The sequence below is a fragment of the Serinus canaria genome, chromosome 6 (assembly GCF_022539315.1).
Source record: "Serinus canaria isolate serCan28SL12 chromosome 6, serCan2020, whole genome shotgun sequence".
In the NCBI taxonomy this organism is placed as follows: domain Eukaryota; kingdom Metazoa; phylum Chordata; class Aves; order Passeriformes; family Fringillidae; genus Serinus; species Serinus canaria.
In genome coordinates this window covers 4,058,166-4,081,064 of record NC_066320.1, presented here as the reverse complement: position 1 = coordinate 4,081,064, position 22,899 = coordinate 4,058,166, and the positions used below count along the sequence as shown (strand labels likewise).

Sequence of the window (22,899 nt, the reverse complement as noted above, 5' to 3'; positions counted from 1 at the left end):
TTGCCCTCCAAGAGAAATGAGATCACTCCTGCACAGGGGCAGCCTCCAAAGGGCTGAAGGAATAAGGATCCCTGTGTGAGGAATGCACCTTGCTGAGGAAGCATCTTGGGATGGAAATGCACCCAGCTGTGAGATTTAATCCACGACTAATGCTGCAATAAGTTACCAAGACTCCATTGTCTTCATGAAGGAAAAGCCAGATCGTTGTTGTGTAGGTTATGTTTTATAGGATTGTCAGAAGGCACTGGGTCAAATCTTATTTGTTGATAATGCATCCACATTGGTTGGTACATGGTATTTTGCATATCTATCAAACCTCTGTATTTCTGGTTAGTTTACATATTTTCTCTACTGATACTTATGAAACAGATCTTGTTGTTTATACAGGTGCACTTATTTTACACCCTAGGAATAGACTGTTGTGTTAACAAGCTCTCATTCCCCAGCTTGTTTTTACATGGGAACTTGCAAACTACTAAGCTGCACTTAGAAGTGACAGGCCAGCTATTAATTTTGTTTAATTTTATGAGGCTTTTCTTTTATAATTTCTCTACCTGTCTGTGACAGACTCAGATCAGGACCTGGAGCTCTGAAGGCCTTGGAGGAGGTAGGGCACAGTTGTTTAACACAGATCATCAACAGCTGAGCAGATTCCAATTGCACACTTTGATGCTCATGGTATCACTCTAATCCCTCGCTCTGTGATCAATAAATGATGTTATTTGATGTTTTCTACAGAGCAACCCAACAATTGTACAGGAAGTGACAGGAAACGAAGAGATAGCAAAGACAGGGCTCAAACACATCTCCCTGTGCTGCTTTGCTGAGCAGACAGAGCCAGGAACACCTCACTGCCATCACGAAAAAGAATTTTAAATACAGCCACGATTGAGGGGCTTTTAACTCGCATCAGAAATTTAATAACAAAAGCCCCATTAAAAACCTCCAGGCAGTTTTACATTAATGTCCAACATAATGGGCCAGATGAGGCTTTCATCTCCTCTTTCAAGGTTTACAGGCACTGAGCTATCACACATATTCACAATGTCATCTTATCTCTATTTCTGATGTTTCATCTTGTTACACCTCTGCAGAAACTGTGGGATCAGCTAAATCATGACAACTGCCTTTCCTTATTTTTTTTTTTACCTTTTTTTTCAGATGATTTAAAGATTTAGAGCTCAGTACTTCTGAAACCATTCCATGGAGTATTCAGTGAGACACAGAGAAAATGGAGCAAATGCAAATGAGGGCAAATCAGTGTAAATGGAGGAGAGCACAGCCAGGAAATCCAAGTGCACTGCTCAGTGTGGGCTTTGGGATGCCCTAAATCTGGTCCAAGGCCAGGCTGGATGGACTTGGAGCAACATGGGATTAGTGGAAGGTGTCCCAGCCCATGGAACTGGATGGGCTTTAAGGCCCCTTCCAAACTAAACAATTCTGGCATTCCAAGTGCTGCAAACAAGCACATGAGAAAATAATAATAATAGTAATAATAGTAATAATAGTAGTAATAGTAATAGTAATAATAATAATAATAATAATAATAATAATAATAATAATAATAATAATAATAATAATAATAATAATAATAATGATGTTAAAAACATAAACAAAACTAACTAAATAAATAAATAAACTTCCATTACTCAGTGTTATGGTATATATTACTGTAATGGGAGGCTGGCACCTTCCTGGTGATCCCAAAAACAGGAGCATCACATCCTGAGGGTCCCACAGCTGGGAGCAGGAAAGGCACAGACCTGTCCTAGAATCCTCTCTCAGAATCCCAGAATGGTTTGGAATGAAAGGGACATTAAGGATCATCCAGTGCCTCCCCTGCCATGGCAGAGACACCTTCCACTGTCCCAGGTTTCTCCAGCCTGGCTTTGGGCACTGCCAGGGATCCAGGGACAGCCCCAGCTGCTCTGGGCACCCTGTGCCAGGGCCTGCCCACCCTGCCAGGGAACAATTCCCAATATCCCATCCATCCCTGCCCTCTGGCACTGGGAAGCCATTCCCTGTGTCCTGTCCCTCCATCCCTTGTCCCCAGTCCCTCTCCAGCTCTCCTGGAGCTCCTTTAGGCTCTGGAAGGGATGAGATGAGGGTAGAAATCCTGAGTGGAATAGGGACAACATTTAGACTGGAAGCTCTGCATGGACAGGAATTTGAGCCCTCAGGAAAAGTGATTGTTTTCTAAAGGGAAGAATAAAAAATGTTTGTTTTGGTGGCCCAGCTGCAGGTGAGATGGAGATGTTGGCAGCACCTTTGGAGTTAAGGCTGCACTGTGTTTTTCACTTAAAGTGGGATTATGTTCTTCCATTTCACAGTTGGGTGATTGAATTTCATCTCCCAGTGTGACACAGCTTCTGTCCTGGGGTCATCTGAATCTGCTGGGCAGTTTTTAGGTACCACCCTCACTGATGTTTGCAGGGAGAACAATGAATATTCACTCATTTTGAAGCAGGAACCTCCACCCTCTACTCCTTCCCCTCTCCCTACAGTTAAAACAACCAGCATGCCCAAACCTTGGAGCTACTCCCATAAATCCTGGCCTGGGAAGTTTTTTGGGAGAATGGGAAGAAACTTCTTCATCTGGCAATGCCTTTGCCAAGACAATTTGACAGCAGGGACACAACACTGTCCCACCTCCTGCCCTGGTGCTTCCCTCTGGGTCCCAAATCTTTTGCTGCCAGACCTTTCCTGGGTGCCAGCACCAGCAACATACCCACCCTTCATCTTTCACTGGCTCTGCATATCCTTCTTTCCTTCCCCTTAGAAACTCTTGGATATAAAAGTGAGGTCTGAGCTCCTAGGAGCTGCTGAGGCACAGCCAAGCAGAACTGGACTAGCAGGGAACTGCAGCTCTGGGAAAGGCACAAATGATCTCACACCTGTTTCCAGCAGTTCCAACATCACTGGCTCCCTGTAGCAGCAGAATCACTCAGTTTTATTGGCATTGCATTTTCTTCAAGTGCCTCCCTCTTATTTAAGTCAGCAGATAACAGTGGGACAGAAATAGCCTAACTTCCAGTGGTGTAATCCTTAAAAGCTGTTTAGACAAACCCTTGGGACAACTCCAAAATGTGCTGGACAACCAATTTACACCACCAGGGGTGCATGGAAATGTTTTAAGGCTGCTTTTGCCTCAACCCCCCCAAAACTGGCCAAGGTTTCTGAGCCAGTGCTGCACAGAGCTCCAAACTCAGGGATTAGCAGGGTATTGCCAGCAGCTCCTGAGAGAAGGATTCCCATCCATGCCACAGGAATAGTTGATATTTCCAAGGAATGGTTGGTAATTCCAAGGCCCAGACCACCAAGTGCTCCCACCATGTGCAGCTGGAATGGAGTCATCCACACTGCATTTCTGCTCCCCCTGGGATTTGTTATCCTAGGGATGATTTCTGCTGCAGTTTTGCTTCCTCAGGACAGCTCTAATTCCATAAAACAAAGAGGACAGCCCCAATCCCATAAACAAATGCAGCCAGCTTTTGGAAGAGCAGCCCATTCCAGAGGCCCTGACTTTTCCACACCAAGGTTTCCATCTGACGTGCCCCAGCCCATTATCACATCCAAAGGTCAGCTGAGCAAGGGGAGAGCACAGAGATTATTACCTAAATAAAACAACCTGGCTTTCAAAAGGTCATCCACATATCCCTGGTGGGGGACAGAGCATTTCCAGTGCTCTTTCTCCAGAGGGAAGCAGTCACCAAGCCTGCCTGGTGTGGTCTCTGTGTGAATAATTCAAGTCTGCAAACAAACAGCAAGCCCCCCACAATAAACAAAGTCATATTTAGCATTTACCTTCACTTAGGGACGTCACCCTGCGTGCTCTCTTGCTGGGCTCTCACATTTTCAAATGATTTCTGAGATGTTTTCTAATTCCAGCCCTATTTATTACAGCAATCAGGAGAATGTAACAGAGCTGGATACAAACTAGCAGCAGCTTCAGGATGGAATGACAAATTATTTAAGGCTGGATGCTGGGGAAAAGCAAAACTCTTCAGCAGGAAGAGAAAAAGCTCTTCCATATTAGAGGCCAAATCATGCCACCTAAAATCTCAGTTTTTCTGAATATTAAATGTTCCAGCTGTTGCTTCCCCACAGCCCTCACCAGAGAGGAGAAGGGTTTTAATTATTTACACAGCTTAAAGGAAATGACTGCAACCTCTGCTTTTTATAGCCCTGAGGAGCTTTTTGCCAGCTTTTTGCACATCCCACAGGATTTCTCCCCAGTCTGGCACCACGGATGGCCGAGGCAAAAGCTGCTTCCCAAATGGTCCCTAATTCAGGGAACAAGGGACACAGAGGGGGATGGAGCCCCTCAGCACAGCTCCCTGATGCTGCAAAGCCAGCAAACACTGTCTCTTGCAGGAAAAAATTGCCTTGGTGGATTATTCCAGCCAAAGTTTTCCAGCCCAGCACCAAGTCAGACCCTCACTAAATCATCCTCTCTAACTGGCAGCTCCCATTTTGGAACCCTAACTCTGCCCCTTTCCCTTCTGGCAGGGGTTAAAATCTTTCTTGGCTTATCTCAGCTGAATTTCTAAACAAAATAAAACCCTCCTTCCCTAGTGCCCAGGGCTGTTTTAGCCACACAACCCCAGGGCTGGCTGGATGTCCAACCCAGCAGGCTGGACAGAGCCCTGCAGAGGCAGCATCTGCAGGCAAAGCTTTCCCAAGGTTTTCCATCACACCAAAACAGGAGCTTCCATGAAGATAAGCTGGTTTCTGCTCCTTTTTATGGAGATGAAGGGCCAATCCAGCCTCATCCTCAGTGGATCAAGACTGTGACCATCACTTGGACCCAGAGATATCAAAATTGCAACAACCAAGTCTCATTTCTGGATGGTGGGATCTTTACTCTCTCTCCTCTTGCCCTTTACTTCTTTTCCTTAGATATCTTTATAATTCTATGTTGTTTCATTTCCATAGGTATATAAAATAGAAAAAATATTCATAACCACCCTCTGCAGCAAAATTAAGTCAATTAACTCCTGGGATGCTTTTTTATGAATAAATGGAGTGAGAGAGCGGGTGTAAGGTGAAAAAAAAAGGACATCTCAAGGACTGAAAAAGGGGACTAGAAAAAGGGACTGAAACAAAAGGTTTGGATGGAATCATTCAGGTTGGAAAAGAGCTCTCAGATCTCTGAGTCCAGCTGTTAATGAAGCTCTTCATTAAAATACAGTTCCAGAAAGATGAAGGGCTCTGGAGCTGCAAGGACATGGAAAGGCATCATACACTAAATAAAGGTCCCTGTCCCCTCAAGCCCTGGGAGAAGCAGCTAATTTTGGCTGTGAGTTTCCAGACATTCCCCCAGGGCTGCAACACAGCTGGAATGGGAAATAAAACAAGGGAGAAGTGCAGTCAGAGCAACCTCTACCTGCAGAGAGCTTGGAGCAACAGCATGAAGGCACCAGAGTCCAGGCTGATGCCTTAAGTCCCAGCTTTTGTATTTTTCAGATTCTGTGCTGCTTTAGTTTGTAACTCTGAGCTTCATATGAAGTGTTAGCAAGTTCTCTTCACAGGGCAGTGAGACAAAACAATCCTTTTCCAACTTGAGACCAAGGACAACTGTTACAAAGCTCCAGGCCAAAAAGTATAAACAATGGTTAAGAGAGAAAAAGGAGAAGGGTGGGACTTCATAACCAAAACCTGGAACTGGACAATGAACTCCAAGATGCAAATGGAGCAGAACTGATCAAAGTGACAGACCCCATGACTGGGTGTGCATTTTGTGCCCATTTTGGTTCACCTTGGGTGCAGCCCTGGCTGGGCTCTTGTGCTGCCCAAGGTGGATCCATGGAGGAGATCCTTTTAATAAATCCCTGCTTTATTCTTTAACTCTGTCCAGCCTCTGTTCTAGCTCAGCCTTCACAGGGCATCAAGGCTTCAGCTGGGACCAATTCCAAGCCCTGCTGCCACAGGCCACGGGCACTGGGAGCCAGTTGGGAATGTGATGGGAGCACAGGGACAGGGCCTCTGGGGGCTGTGCTCAGCTGGGCACAGCCAGGCAGCTGCCAGCTGTCCCAGCTGGGTGACAAGGGACACCTCAGTGGTGTGGCTGTGCCACAGCCCTGCCCTGGAAAGGTGCCAGCAGCTAGAGAGGAACCTCTCCAACCTTGGTAAGGGTTCAATAATCGCACAGGATCAATGCCAAGAGTTCCCAGGCTGGGATGAGCCCAGCAGGAGGGATTGGTGTGCCCTGAGCAAAGGGGGTCACTGAACCTCGCCCCACTTGGCACCACCAGCTGCAGCAGAAGCCACCCTCCTGTGTCCTCCTGGATTTATGGAAGCTGCTGGAGTGGCTCCATCTGGAAACCACCTACACTGAGATAATCCTGATGATTTGGGCATCTCCTTCATGCCCTAAATGCCAGCATGGCTGGGCCTGGCACTGGGACATGAATGCTGCTCTTCTGGATTCCCAGTTCCTCAGAGCATGAAGCAAATTCGCCTCTCTCCTTCCCTTTTTAGGAGGCAACTATAATATCCATTAGTTAATTAATTCATTAAGTCATTTGAATACATTCAAAGAGTAGAATATTATAATTCATATTATAGTCTGCTTAATCCTATAATTAAAATCACAGCCTACAATTAAAACCTTGGTCTCACAGATGACGTGTCTGCAATTGCTGATTTAAGAGAGGGAACACCAAGGATGGACATTAAAGGGAGCTGCCAACCCCAAGCTGACAAAAAACAGGAAAATGCCTCTAAAATAAGAATGAACTCAATAAATAGTTCAGCTCCTCCAGGCCTGGAGGACAGATGGATACATGGAAAGATATTCCAAGCCTGTAACTTCTGCCTAACAGCCCCTCAGCCATGCCCTGAGCTCTGTGACTCCAGGGATGTGCTCCAGCATGGAGATGGGAAAAAAAAAAAAAAACCAATGCCACTAATTTTGTAGGCATTTAGAGTCCTAAAATGGTTTGGGTTGGAAGGGACCTCAAAGCCCATCTGGTTCCAACCCCTTCCACCTCCCACTAGACCAATCCTGCCCAAGCTGGCCTTGGTCATCCTGATCCACTTATCCACAGGAGGCATCCCAAGGCCTTTTCCCAGCTGGCAGCGAGCTCTGAAAAGGAGATGTGAGCTAAAAAAAGACGAGCAAAAACATTCCATGGGATTTGCATAAAGCCTCACAAACCTGCCCACGTTTTATGTTCCGAGTTCTTCCCTACCACAAACCTCCCCTTGGAAAAAATAGGCCCTTGAAGGACAATTAGCTGGAGCTAATTAACTGCTGCTTGCAAAGGAATCCAGGTTAAACTTGCTGCCAAGGAGACTTTTCTCCCAAGGAGTTTTGCCTCGACAGGTAACTCTGGAAAACTTTCTGGAACTTTCACAATTCTTCTGGGCTCTCTCTCCAAGGAACTTTACAATTTTTCCCTCCTCTATCCATCCTTCTGCTGGTTTTCAAGGAGCCCAGCAAACAGGAATAAGGAATTTGACTGCTAAATACTCCATTTTTCAATAGGACATTCCTTTTTTCCTGGATTTTTTCCAGGCAGACAACATTGATCCCTCCTGATCTGTCTGAGGCAAAATGTCAAGATGTGACAAGAATGTCACTGTCACCCCCACTCTGGTGACCCCCACACATGGTTTGTGGTGGCACCTTCAAAAACCTTCTGTGACCATATCATTTACGACCCAACCCAAAATTTTCCCAGTTTTATTCCCAATAATGTTTTCTTCTCTTCTGCTCCGATAGAAATCAATATAACCCAAATAGGAACACACAAAAATGAATATAAAATAATAACTGAATGACCAGGGGATATTTGGGATTATCTGACTGAAGCATTCCATGCCCCAAATCCCCTTTTTTTTTGGGGATGGTAAAGGAAGTTGATAGTCTCCCATTTTTTTAATTGGGTCAACAAGAATTTAGGGAATTTAACTTTTTTAATGGAACTTTTTTATAAGAAGAAAGTTTACATTTGATCTGAGGCAGGGAAATATTATTCCAATCTAAAATGCAACCATTTAGACACCTTAAAATTAATTAAATATAATATTTCAAACATCACTCAGACATAAGAAAAGAGAAATAATCTGGGGGTATTTTGCAGGATTAACAAGTTTTGCTAATGATCTGAAGGCTTTTGAGATGGACCTTAGTTTCTGAAACAGACCAAGAGTTATTTTTAATCAACACTTAATTGGGAATTCTCACTTTCCCTCCACAGAGGTGCCCAATACCTTCAGCAGACACCATTCCAGCCCCTGTGGTTTAATGAGAAATTTCCATGTATAACCCAACTGGAATCTGCAATTTAGGCAGCATTTGACTTTGAGAGAACACTTCCCCCCTTCTTCAATGTGCTATGAAAAAAATCCCCATAAAAGCAAAATAAGTGAGAGGGAGGAAAAGCAAAGAAGTTTTGTATAGAGCAAATTGAATTTTCTTTTCAACAACTTCTGCCTTTCAATTGTGTTTGGTTGACACTGAGCATCTCCTGAAGCAGAACAGGATCCTCTTGAAAAGCTTTAATCATTGGGATAGAATCAGAGCTCAAAGATTACAGATTAAAATCAAACTGCAGCTCAGGAATTAATAAAAAGTGGGGGTTTAAAAAATACAATACTCTACAGCTCCCTTCTGAAAGGAATGAATATTTATTGTGGACTTCAGATGAATATATTGCTTCACATCAAGGCAGCTCTAGTTTTTTATCCTCACATGACAAATTCCACTGCCCACCCTTTGTCTCAGAACATGTTTGACTTCGGAAGGTATTTGAGAAAGGTCAGAGCTCTCTTAAGAAATGAAATGCCTTCAACAACAATTCCCTCCAATGCAATTCCAAGATCTGGAGTTTCTCACCTCACCATATATTTCTCACCTCAATATTTCAGGAGGATTTCTGGAAGATCCACTGGATTGTGGATCTTCCAAAAATATTGTGATTGAGCAGGACCTTGGGCCCACCTGGCTTTGGAGGAGACCCATCTCCGTATTCACGGGGAGAACCAGGGAGACACAAGGAGGAAAATCCCTCCATCCACAGGAGGAATCTCTCCTTTTTAAGCTGCCTGGTATTATTGCATGGAGAACAAGGAGGGGTTTTTTGGGAATTCCAGAGGTGCACCATCACCAAACAGAGGTTTGAGATTTGATGCTGAGCACTTACTTTGCTTTTGCTTCTGCATCCTCATAGGCTTTGTTGGAGACGTCATCCAGGCCCCCGATCAGGTGCTTGAAGGAGCTGTAAAGACAAAAGGAGACTTTGAGAGGAAAATCACAGAAACACCAAAGTTGCAAAATCCCCTGAAGATCATCCAGTCCCACCAGGTCCACTGCTGAACCTGAAGGGATTCCACCTGGGAGCCAAGAATTCCAGCGTGGCTTTTTGGCAGCTTTTTGGCAGATGACCCACCAGGCCCAGGCCTCAGAAATGCTGGAGAGGCACAAACCAATGCCAAGGAGATCCAAAATTATTTATCCAGCCCACTGAAATGGCTGCTGAAGGTTTTCACCACCAGTAGAAGTTTCAGAGTAAATGTGGCTGGTGGAGGCACCTCGACCATCACATCCCTGTCCTCCCACCAGGAACCCTGTAAATCCCTATGCTTCCAAAGTGAAATTTTCACTTCTGGATCCCAGCTTTCTCATCTTTAGAGAAAAAAAGCATCCAAAAACACATCAAAGGGGGTTCAAATTGGAAGAGAGGGAATTCAGGTTGGATATTGGGAAGGAATTGTTCCATGGCAGGGTGGGCAGGCCCTGGCACAGGGTGCCCAGAGCAGCTGGGGTTGCCCCTGGATCCCTGGCAGTGCCCAAGGCCAGGTTGGACGGGGCTTAGAGCAGCCTGGGACAGTGGGAGGTGTCCCTGCCCATGGCAGGGGGTGGCACAGGATAATCCTTAATATTCCTTCCATCCCAAACCATTCTGGGATTCCGTGAAAAACCAGAAATTAATAACTGAAATCAGTGAATGCCTTCAAACAGAACCATTCCAGGTGAAAAGCTGCTTTCTGCTATCCAATTCCAGTATTCCCAGTCTGGGTCTGTCACACACAGGTTTTCTTTTTTTCAAGGAAGAAGAATTTGAAAAGATGAACTGCTGCAAACCAGAGTCTCTTGACTGATCTCTGCCTTAATGTCACAGCCTCACAAATGAAAACCCTGCAATTCTTCTGTGCTCCTGACACTCCTGAGGCACGAAACACCGAGCTGAAGAAAAGGAATTGCTCTAAGGTGACAAACAAATGAACTGAAACATTGAAAAAAAGAAAAGAAAAAGCCACATTTCTGCCATAAGGAATAAGCAGGGGATGTTTAATATGGCCCTTTCTCAAGGAGGATTTGTAGGATCAAAGGGAATGAATGGCACTGAGCAGGTGAGGGAAATCCAGGGCAGGCGGGGAAATGCAGTGTCCTGCCAGGCACGGGGTGAGCTGGGGACACTCAGTGTTCCTGGGATGGGAACAGTGGGACCCTGAGTGGCTCAGACACACAGACAGACCCAGGAGGGTCCTTCAGGAGATATCTGACCCTATGGAATGCACCCCATGGATGTGTGGAGATAGCACTTACAGCAGAACCAAGGGAGGCACAATCCTGTGGGCAGGAGGTGACAGCTGGGAGAGCTGGTTTGGATCTGGAGCTGCTGGAAGAGCTTTTCCAGAGGAATTCTCCTCCCTGGGGCTATTCCAGAGCTCTGTGCACACAACCCTGTGCTCTGGGATGGCCCTGCTGGAGCAGGGAGGTGCCACCAGTGCCCACTGTGGGCCCTTCCAAACTGACCCATCCTGGGATTCTCTGCTGGGAATTACAGCTCAGGAAATGCCCTCTGCCCACACCAATTTCCACAGTCTTTCCCTCCACTTAATCCATTATATTTCAAACCATTCAATCAAGGAAATAATTTCTGCAGGCAGATTAATTAATTCATTAATGAGGAAGAGAAGGCACAAACCCTTTGCTCTCACATAAACGCCTGTTGGCGGTTTTTAACCAGTGTGGTAATTACTAATATTTTTATTATTAGGACATGTTAATCATGGGAGTGCTTTTCAACCCCAAATTCCCTGCTCAGCAGTGAAAACAACTCAGCTCCTTCAGCTCCTCAAGTTTTATCTTCCTGCTGCTGGGAATGTGCCTCAGGATGAAGGCAGACTTTGAAGGTGACAGTGAGAGCAAAGCAGGATTGGGGTGTTCATGCCTAAATTGCACCCCAAACAGGTATTTAGGCAATTAATTAACACAGTAACACCATCCTGGAAGGCCATAAGAGATCACCTAAGGCATAAATTGTGATTTAGGCTTGGTTTGCTTGGGAAAACGTGGCAGGGTTAAAAATACCCTTTTTTTTGGCAATGCAAATAAATCTTTTCTAGTGAAACAGCAAAGAAGAAAAAGTCACTGAAAGGAGCAACAACAGTTTCTCAAAACCCCTTAATTTTTATTAAAAATTTTAAGCCAGATTTAGCACTGGGCAAGCTATCAAAGTTCACCTGAGTCCCTTTTTTATTGCCCATCTCAACGTTGTTGAAGTCTCGGCTCAGTCCCAGCCTCCCCCAGAATTCAATCAGAAACTGTTCAGGTTTTTTTCTCCCCGTGGCCTTTTTCTGTTCGTTTTTTCTATTCTCTCCTCATAACCAATTTTCTCCATGGATAAACTTTGCTCTGACTGGGAGAAACAGCAGAGCAGCAAACCCTAAAATCTCCACTGAAAGAGCTCGGCTCAGCTTATATGGGGTCAGTCATGCCAGGATAATACTTTTTTATTTCATTTTTCTCCAATTTCCCTTGCCAGGAGGGCCGATCCAATAACCTTTGTTGACATCACACAGCTCTCCCTGAAAAAAAAAAACCAAACCCAGGCTTTGAAACACAGACAAAAAATGGGAAATGCAAAGTGGAAAAGCAGAAAATAGCTGAAATATTTCAAATGTTGCCTTAAAAAAAAGTGCATCCTCTTGCTAGGTGCAGCTGAAGAAGATAAGGAGCTGGAAAAACAGCATTTAGAGTAAATTCCAGGTAGTTCTGTAACTCTCTGTCAGCAGCAGCTGGGCTTTGAGTTGTTCTGGCTCTGATCCATCAGCTCCTCTCTCTCTCTCCATTTGCATGAGGCAATTTTGTCCTCCCAACACCCACAGTGTTGCTAAATCTCCGAGCTCCAGGAAAACGTTGTTGGCACCATAAATAAATTATATGGAGGAGAAAAAAAAATCCCATATAAATAAGAGATGAACCCGAATCAACCTCGGTGTAAATATTCCGACAGTTCAGGAGCAGCCACAAACACTTTCAAACACTTTCTCAGTTTCAAGAGGTAGGTGTGAAAAAAAAACAACAATTATAGAGTGGCACCAACTTGTCCCTGAGGGTGCCAATGATGATCCAAACGTCAGGAATGAGTTTGGAGCCTTTCCCTCCTGTTTTCTCTCCACACAAAAGGGCTGTGAGTGAAGTCTGCCTGTGCATCTTTATTCAAACTGATCCACAGAACAGATGCTCAAGGCGTGTCTGCACCATTTTTATCAGAAGACCTTTTACAGACAAGTTCCTGAAGGACCAATCCATCAAATCCAGCACATATTTGTTAACTTTTCCCCAACTGTACTTCTGGAACAAATCTAATAACGCCTCCAAGGAGCCTGTAAATTCACCAGGATGAGCTCTGACAAGGCCAAGCTCAGAACAATTTGGAGGCAGCACCATGGAGCAGCTCCCAGAGTAACTTTTTTCCCAGAGGATGAATTCCTGCAGTGCCACCACAGGAAAAACTTCATTAACAACAGTCTTGATCTTGTAGGGTCAAGGCAAGTCCTAAAGACAGAAAGTCCATGAATTGTAAATAAATTTTTTTAAAAAAAAGCGCTTGGAAATAAAAATGCCTAAAAGCCATCTGAAAGGGGCTGTAAAATAATAATAATGTGTGTTCCCAGAGTGGAGGTTTGAGCAGCAGGAAATGGTGGGGCTGCAATGAGCTGTGTGGCTCCTCAAGTACCCAGAGGCTTCTCTAAATTCCCTCAGATGATCAGATATCCAGCTGGCCTTGTCTGCCACAATTCCCATGAATGCTGTGTGGATTTTCTTGATGTTTCCAAGCCAATTCCATAAGCCCGTGGTTGGGTCTTTGCTCCATGGCAGGAAAGACATTGGATAAATCAATCCCAACCCACCAGAGAGCTTGAGCATGGAGCCTTGCTGTGGTCCCTCACAGGGCTGCCACCTCATTTCCTCAGCCTTGTCACCCTCTCGCTTCATTTTCTCCACTGGACCACTGTGCCTCCTCTTCTGTGTTGAAATTTTGATGATAATGGGAAATTCCTTGGAATATTTCCTGTCTGAATTCCAAGTTCTTCCTTTCAAATGCACTTGACCAGGTAGGACTGCACAATTTTTTTATTTTCTTCCTTGGGGGACCAAAATGAATGGTGCTCCCAACGGGAACCATAAAATTCCTAGAAAAGTTTGACTTGGAAGGGACCTTAAAGCCCATTCAGTGCCATGGACAGGAACACCTTCCATTATCCCAGGCTGCTCCAAGCCCCATCCAGCCTGGCCTTGGACACTTCCAGAGATCCAGAGGCATCCACAGCTGCTCTGGGAATATGTGCCAGGGCCTGCCCACCCTCACAGGGAAGGATTAAAACCATTAAGGACCAAATCCCACTGAAATTCATTATTCCAGATGGAAAAAATACCAATGCTTTTTGTAACAAATAATTTCAGGACAAGGACAAGTGGGAACAAAGACCATGGGATGCAACAAATGCTTCCTGCAGGTTGTTTTCACTGTTAGGTCAGGATTTTGCTCATTCCTACCCCAGAAAAAGATGCTGGAAATGCACTTTGCAAAGCACGTCTTCCTAGATTGGCGAAAATAGCTGTCATAGTTTTTGGGAGTCTTTGGGGTGTTTTTGAGACTGGAAGAGCCCTCTTGTTTCACAAGGAAATTAAAAAGCAAGGCAGCACCAACATCATCTGGTAATTAAAGACCCATCATGAGCTGCAGTTTGACTTCCCTCGTGGTATTTCCCACTCCTGCTGCTTCAGCCCTGTAGCCATTTTATTCATATTTTATAAATTCCAGAGATCCTTTTAGGCAAAGCATTCCCTCATGTCATGCTTCAGCAATTCCCTTCTCCAACCCAACTTAGGCAATTCTCTTCTCCAACCCAACTTAGGCAATTCTCTTCTCCAACCCAACTTAAGCAAATCCCTTCTCCAACCCAACTTAGGCAATTCTCTTCTCCAACCCAGCTTGCCCAGAGCTCCTGGCTCATCCCTGTGATGAAGGTTTCCCACATTATTCACCCCCAAACTACAAACCCTGCAGCAGCTAAACCAGCCCTAAAATTGCTGGGAAAATTGACAAATCCAGAGCCAGGCTCATGCCTCCCTTAGGAATAACTTCCTGTGGCAACAAGGTGTGATTGGCTTTGTAAATGAGATGGAGAGCGTGGCAGCTGGAACAATTTTTGGATGTCTTGGGAAGCCTTTCACAAGGAATTTGGAAGAGTTCCCCTGCTGCAGATAATTCCAGTGGGTGATGCTGGTCAGTGAGGCTGGAATTCTCCAGGAATTCCATGTGTTAAGGTCTTTTGCCATCACTTGTTTTTCGAAACTGCAACACCAGTTTTGCTGAGCGGCTTCAGATGGGGACACCCACAGAGCATGGAAATCGCTGCTTCAGTGGTTCCATCTGATTAGGCAAAGAGCTTGTCGGGGAAAAGGAAAATATTTGGCAGCTTCAGTGACTTGTGTCACCCCTCCTGCTGCACAGAACAAATTCCAGCTGCAGGGAACACCCACTCCCTGCTCCCACTGCCGCCTCCTGTGTCACTCAATGTTCTCATCCACCAGCACAACCCAAAAGATGTAAAATTTGCTCTGTCTGGATATAAAAAATTGGTTCTTTTTTTCCTCAGCCAATTTCCCAAATTGCCACAAGTTTATCTCCACATGAAATGTTGCTCCTGCTGTTGTCATTCCTATAAAATAACAGCCTAAGGAAGAGCTGGGACATGAAATTCAGCACTGGCCAGGACACAGGACAGCCTGCTCTGAGCTATAAATAGGGCTATCAATAGGGTCACTTTTCTTGCACTATAAATAAGAATTTTTTAAATAGTGTTACTCTGCTAATTGCACAGTGTTAATAGAATCTCTGAGGTAGATTAACCACAGCTTCATCAGTTTAAATTTAACTTGTACTTCCTTACTATTTCAAGGGCATTGTATGCTGAGGACAAGGCACAGGAGACAAGGAAAGGAACAGTCTGGGAAATTATCAGGAATGAGTGACTCGAAATATTTGGGGTTTTTAACTCTCACAGTGCAAACCAAAACTACCTGCTGCAAAAGTGTAAAAATAAAAAGTGTACATTATTCATTGCTTTTTATTTCTCTGAATTAATGATGGCTAAATTACCTAATTAGTAAAAGCATAGAGATTATCAAAATATTATCTTGCTAAATGATCAAATTCCTCTTCCTCTCTTTGCCCCTCAGCATGAGAAGGGAGGGTGGAAGTTTTCCCTACCAGTTTGAGAAAGGAACCCTCAGGTGTTTCCCACCTGTGTTCAATGGACAGACCATGGGTTTTGCAATTAGTAATGAGTTAACATAAATCAGAATTTATCAGGATTTCTGAAGATTTTCCCCAGCTCAGCCTGTACAGAATGCTGGATTTCCTGAAATGGAAGCCTGTGAGATAACACAAACCACTGGTGTCCCAGCAGGACTGAGGGGATGGAGATCAGCCCTAACAGAGCACAGAATCCCATCTCTCACCAGAACTAGAGAAGGGCTCCAGAATCACTTGAGGGGATCCACAGGGATCACGGATCCAGCTCCTGGCCCTGCTCAGACACCCCAACAATCCACACTGCTCTGAAAGCTCCAGGCCCACAGGTGGGTCCCACATACTTCAAAAATCCAGTGGATTTATTTTCCTTTCCAACATCAGCAATTTTTTGTTGTTATTTCACAGTTTCTGGCTCCCTCCTGCAGGTTTCTTGGGACTCCTGCAGTGAAATTCTATTCACCCTCTCTGTGGGTTTCACAGATCCTTAGCACATTCCCATGGAAAGATTCCCATCATCTTGGGAGTGTCCATGCCTTGTACTGGTCTGTGCCAGTGCTGCACAACAGCAAAACCAGCCCAGGAATCATGTTCCATTTTTATGTCATTTTTTAATCCCATTCCCAGTAACTGCAGAGAGCAGCTGGATTTGCAGCACTGGAGCATCCAGGCACAGTTTTTTCTGGATTAACCCCCCTTAATTCTCTCAAGCTTCCTGTATAAATTATTATTTTACTCTTCTGATCTCCAGAATCTCCTCTGAGTGACAGAGCTGCCAACAGGGCTGTGGCCTTCTCCCAAGGACTCTCCATCCCCACATGGACTGGGATAACACCTTGCTCCAACGTTTGCCAGGAGCAAATGCTGTGGAATTTCCACAGTCATTCCAGCTCCTCCTTTATTTCCATTTGGACTTTCTGTGATTCTAATAGTCACTACTGAGTTTTGTAATTGTCACTGTTGAGTTTTCTAATTGTCACTATTGAGTTTTGTCTCGTTGATCTAGGGGCACCTTCCCTCCACTCATCAAATCTGTGACTTCATCACCCCAAATTAAGAGGCCTCTCTGGAGAAGATGATCCAAGGCTCTCATTAAGCTCTGGAAAAGGTTTAAACTGGAGTTTTCCCCCAGCCCCAGGCAGAAGGAGGAACTTACTCTCTGTCTATGACCAGACAAGTGACTGCTTCAGCTGCGATGACGTTGGCTGTCCTGACATCCTCCCTGCAAGAAAAAACACATTTCTCCAGTTATTTCCGTGACAATCTTCTGATTTCCAACACACAGGGTTCTTCAAACACTTTGAGGATGAATTTCTGGCTTTCACAGCTTTTCTTTGCTGTGTTCATCACCCATTTAGGCTCATAAAAGACTAGAATTCCAAGACTAATAAAAATAATCAATTTAATTCATTTTAATCGGATCGATTTGGTGTTCCAGCGTTTAAGAGTCAGCGCTGCATTTTCTGGGCTTACTTTATCCCAATTCCCTCCAACCTTTCCAAGTGCCAAGGGTAAGTGGATTACAAGCAGGAGAGACCTCCCCTCTTCTGCACACCCCTCATTCATTTAGGCTGGAACACCACTCTAGGCTTCCACTGAGGCAGAAAATCAGATTTACAGGTGCTGGTAGGAATAGAAATTCCCATTTAAAGACTGGAGGTATTAAAGCAGGAATATGGTTAAAAAAGGGTGATCCACCTGCACTCTCCCTTTGAGGTCACCATTAATTAACTTTAATTTCTTCATGTTCATACCTTGAGAGCAGAGCAAGCAGAAATACATTGATACTCCAGCCTGTGCTGGAATGCTGACTCTGGGTCTATTTGGAATGGAATTAAGTGTGTATTCGTGCTAATTAACCCCACTGAAAAATCACATTGTGCTAATTCAAAGCAATGAGAAAGAAGTAGTGGAATAGAAGTGGATAATTATCTCTATTAACTCCTAAAACTTGGGTAAATGCAGAGAGGATCAGGAAGGACAATATTGAACTCCTCATTTAGTTGCTGCAGCCAGCTTTTGACAATACATTGATCCTTTAAAATGAGAACTCAAACTTGTTGGTGTCCACTAATTCCCATTAAAGCTCAACACATTTGTCCCATTATCCCAGATGCCACAAAAATACATTTATCCCTGTGGATTCGTGGATCACAGACATGATTGGTTACTGTTTTATACTTAGATGATTACAGACCAGGAAAATACAATAAAATGAGTGGCCTCAGCTCCAACATTTTCAATAAAATTGGAAATGAGATTCCAATAATTCCAAATAATTTCTGCTATCTTCTATTAATCCATCCTTTTCTAGAAGGTGACTTTGGCCAGCAGCTGCAGCACAGGGAGGTACAGAAATCCATGGCATTAAAGGCCAATGCATGGCATGAAAAGCTCCAAGTGCAAGGCATTAATTGGGAAAGAAATTACCAAGAGGGGATTACAGGCAAGAGCAACCACCAGCAAACGCCCAGCATTAAATGAGAGAGTAACTACTCCAAGTAGGTGGCATTAAACACAACAAATAATTACTACAAGTGCAGAGAATTCAGTGCAGAAGTTGCTATTACAGGTGCATGCTATTAAGGGCAACAAGTAATTACTGCAAGTTCAGGAGTAATTCCTACCAGTGCACAGCATTCAGTGGAAAATTAACCACTAGGAAGTGCACAGCTTTAAATGCAGCAGGAATTACTACAGGTGCATGGCATTAATTGCAAGAAGTAATTACTACACATGAACTCCACTAAATGCAAGGGTAATTACTATAAGGGCACAGCACTAAATGTAATAATTACTACAAGTGCAAAGCATTAAACCCAGAAGTTACTACTGGTAAATGCACAGCATTGAAGGGAAAAGTAACTACTACAAGCGCAAGACATTAAATTCAGAAGTTACTACAAGTTCAGGGCATTAAATGCAACAAATAATCATGGTATTATCTGAAACAGTAACTACTACAAGTGCAGAGAATTAAAAACAAGGTAATTACTCCCAGTGCACAGCATTAAATGAAAAACTAATTACCAGCAAATACACGAAACAACTAATTACTACCCAGTGCAAAATATTAAATGCAGAGGTTACTCCCAGTAAATGCACAGCTCTAAAGGCAAAAGTAACTACTACCAGTGCAATGACAAGTGAAAAGTGCTGCTTTATATGGTAAAAAAACCAGGTAAAAATGGTATAAAAAAAGGTTAAAAAACCCAGGTGGTTTAATTACTGCAAGTGCATTAAATGCAAGTAATTATTTGAAGAGCACAGCACTAAGCAGCTATTAGAAGTACAATGTGTAAAACAGAACTTATTGACAATTAATTGATTAATTCATTCCTGGCAGTCCCCCACCACCCCCTGTGGCCCCAGGGAGGAGAGGAGAGCACTGACTCGGACACTGCCTGGCCTTCATCCCCTTCCTCCTCCTCCTCGGAGCTGCTCCCCAAAAATCCTCGTTCCTCATCCGTGGAGCCGCCCTCGCTCCCCTCGCGCTCCATGGCCCCGGCTGCTGCCTCATTCCCTCTGGACACAGCTCATCCTCCCCAGCTCCCAGCTCCGTGCCACCCCCTGGCATGTGCCAGCTCCCCCAGCCCAGGGCACAAAGGGCACAGCTGCTGCGGGGGCCCTCGGCCGCGGAAACCCAAGAGGGGAGGATTTGGGAGCCCGCAGGACATCCTTGGCTGTGGATAAGGGCCAAAAATCCCAGCAGGAGACCTGATGTGCCCTTTCCAGCTCCTCAGCCCCACAGTGGAGTTAGGTGGCAACAACAGCCACGTTCCTAAATGCTCCCAGGTGTGCCACTGTCACTCTAGGACAAGGAATAACACAGCATGGACATGCTACTCTTTTCAATTTCTGAAAATTTTTTAATTTCTGACTCTAACATTTATAGATTTCTAAAAGAGACACTGGAATGGAGGGTGACAGTGCCACCTCTCCAATGACACTGGACAAACCAACAGCCTATCAAATTTCTCTTCCTCTACAGAAGAATGCAAAACAATAAGTTATTTACATAAAGTGTGTGAGAAAGTTCATTACAAGAATGTAAACATCAGAAGGCTTAGAAAATCTTAAAAAATCAGGGTGACATGCCTCCACACCAATGGAAACATGAGGATGTTATTTAAGGGATGAAATGCACAGATCTGTTTTCCTCCTTGGAACTTACAGCCAAGTTCACTGCATTGGGAAGTTACAACAATTTTGACAAGCTGTCAACAACTCAATTTCAGAAGAGATGACTTTATATGTCAGCCTCTGTCTCATGGTTTTACTGTAGGCTGCCATAATTTGCTCTAAATGTAAAAATGTTTGAGGTGATTCCCAATTTTTTTGCTTTTTCTTTTTTGCCTTCCTACATCCCCCAACTGCTTGAAGTCCTGCTCCAATACCTTCTCCCATAGCTCCCACTGCTCCCAATTCCTTGGATAAGAACTCCACCTCTGCCTTAGGCAGTCAGTCCAATGTCTGACAGCCCTTTCTGAAAAAGGAATTTTTCCCAATATCTAGCCTAAACCTCTTCTGGAGCAATTTGAGCCCCTTTCCCCTTGTCCTGTCCCTGTTCCCTAGCAGCACAGCCCGACCTCCCCTGGCTGTCCCCTCCTGGCAGGGAGTTGTGCAAAGCCACAAGGTCCCCCCTGAGCCTCCTTTGCTCCAGGCTGGTGAAATCCCAGCACCATCCCCTGGGATTTTTTTTTTACTTTTAGAACCCTCAGTGCAGTAAAGACAGAGCAGAATTTCCTTGACCAACAGAGCCTTGAAAGACCTGAGGCCTCAGCTTCATAAATATTCCAGTCAATTATCACAAACGGCTCCTCTTCCTTTGTAAATCTTGTTGTACAGCCCTTGGCAGGGCTTAAACCTTTCAGCTGGAGCCACTGAGAGTAAAAATGTATTTCAGGAGCAGTCAGTAAGTGCTAACAAGATGCTCACAAGGCATAAAACAAAGTATTAGAAGGAGCTGGTACGTTTTCTATTTGAAGAGTTGTACATTTGGCTTATACTGAGTAAAAAAAACAGTAAAATAGTATTTTTGAAGTCAACAAGCTGAATTGTTGTTCTCTAACAAATGTTTTGCTTCCCCAATACCCATGAAGCCTAAATCACATGGGCTTTTTGCTACATGTCCTCAAACCAGGGTACCTTGGAGTCAAATCCCTCCTGGTGTATTTCATTCCCTTTAGGAAGCGAGATTTTAATGCCTGACGGAATTTTTACAAGATCTTTTATGAAATAGCTTTTCAAGTGCAGCTTTTTCCAATAAAAGGTGCCCTTTTATTAGTTGCACATTAAAACCCATAAAAGTTTAGTAGAGCATGCTGTGTTTATTAATCCCAGAGATGCATTTTTATATCAAAGCCAATGGCAAATGGATGTTGGGTTCTCAGGAAGATGACGGGTTGGAAAGCCAAACTTTGGTCTGGGGTGGATTTCACCCATGGAAATCTGGCAGATCCAGGTGATTGATGCAGACATGGACCACAGAATTGGAGAAGAACTCCAAAGTCATCAAGTTCAGTTTTTGACTGATCCCCATTTTGTCAACTCCTCCCCTGGCAGGGTGGGCAGGCCCTGGCACAGGGTGCCCAGAGCAGCTGGGGCTGCCCCTGGATCCCTGGCAGTGCCCAAGGCCAGGTTGGACAGGGCTTGGAGCAGCCTGGGACAATGGAAGGTGTCCCTGCCCATGGCAGGGGTGGGAATGGATGGGCTTTGAGGTCCCTTCCAACCTAAACCATTGTGTGACCCCATGGACACAGCCACACCCAGTTGTTTCCTCATGTTGACCATTTCCTTCCCTAAAAATGAGGATAAACCCCCATTTCTTAGCTCAAGAAATTGGAGAACCTCCAAGGACCACCCAGAGCAGGTGGGTCAGTGCCTGGACCTTGGTGGCTGCCCTGCAGAACCTGCCTGGGAGAGTCCCTGGCAGAAACCTCCCGTTCTCTGGGACCACAGGAAAGATCAGCTGAGAATGCTGTTAATGAGGCTTTTCAGAAATAAAAGAATGAGGTCTTCTCTGGTGGGTTTTAAATTATGCCACAGGACTATCCAGAGGTTCCTCATTTGCTGCTATTTGAGTTCTTTAATGCATTTTTCCACCTTCCAGCACTGTACACTTGACCTTGTTACAATATTCTTAATGAGGCTGATTTAAAGCATTTAGGACAAGACACGTCAGATAGGGGGAAAAAATGGGAAAAGTCAGTTACTAGCTCAGGTTTAGCAATAAGAGCTCAAAGCCCACATCTCTATCTTCACTTCTGTTTCACTGGGTATTTTCTGATTATACCATGACTTTCAGGTGGGAGATAAGAATCAGTTTTATTGGGTATTCTGAGGAGTGGTACCCAAATTTGGTGATCTTCTACCCTTTAAAAAGAGGGATTTGCCTACCTGGAGACTTAAAAATGTCTTTTTAAAGCTTTGATTGCCTTTTGTTTCTATAAATAAAATAAAATGAAATAAAATTAAAATAATAATAAATACATAATTTCTATAACTTCACCTGCATCTTGGCCTATAGTTGCAGCAGGGGGAGATGCAACAACCTCCTGCCTATTCTTGATTTAGTAAAAAGAAATAAATGAATATTCTTTTCAACTGGCATGGAAAGAAATTAATTCCTGGCCCTGGTGGGGGTGACCTGGCACTGGGAGTACAAGAGCAGCATTAGGAGAGCAACTTAGGGTTGTGAGCCAGCAGATTCCCAGGAGGAAAGGGATGGATCCCCATTCCCAGGCTCATCTCCCACTGCAGGTGGTGTGCTGATGGATGGTGCTACTGCTCTGAATACCCAAAAAATGTATTTATGGCAGTGACAGTTGCTGACCTCGACACCTCCACCTCTGTTGTGCTTTTGGTGGAGGTGTCCCACCCTGCCAAGAAGGATTTCAGTGCTCTGAGGACACCTTTAAGGTGATTTTGTGGGGGTTTTATATGGCAGGTGCTGCTGACCACCCAAATATGAGGGTGGAAGATTCAGCACTCAGCACTGGGGAGGCACAATAAAAACCTCAGCAATTATTACACTCATCATTTCAAGCCATGATGACCCTTCAAGAAATCCTTTCTTTCTTTTTATCATTTTTATGAGGTGAGCAGGTATTTAAGAACAAATCTGGATGAATTCCAACACGGTGTTTGAATCTGAGGCCATCCAGCACAGGAAGGACTCACAGCACTAAAAATCAGGAACAAAAGTGCTCCTCCTCCATGGGAGGGTCTGCACTAAACCACCTCCAGTGTTAAAATGGGCAAGAATTTAAGGAAATTTCATTATGGAGTAAAAGGGTTTTTATAAAATAAAATGTCTGTCAAAAGGAGAAATAAAGCTCAA

General features: G+C 44.3%; 1 protein-coding gene across 2 annotated transcripts in view; it reads right to left on the bottom strand.

The window, feature by feature from the left end:
- Positions 1 to 22,899, bottom strand: part of PRKG1 (protein kinase cGMP-dependent 1) — a 367,092-nt gene that overhangs the window by 45,817 nt on the left and 298,376 nt on the right. For both annotated transcript variants that reach the window (XM_050976335.1, XM_050976334.1), the window contains exons 8-9: positions 16,714 to 16,779; positions 9,150 to 9,224 (exon numbers count right to left, since the gene is read on the bottom strand). In XM_050976335.1, the coding sequence (XP_050832292.1) occupies positions 9,150 to 9,224; positions 16,714 to 16,779 (141 nt within the window). The remainder of the gene's footprint in view (positions 1 to 9,149; positions 9,225 to 16,713; positions 16,780 to 22,899) is intronic.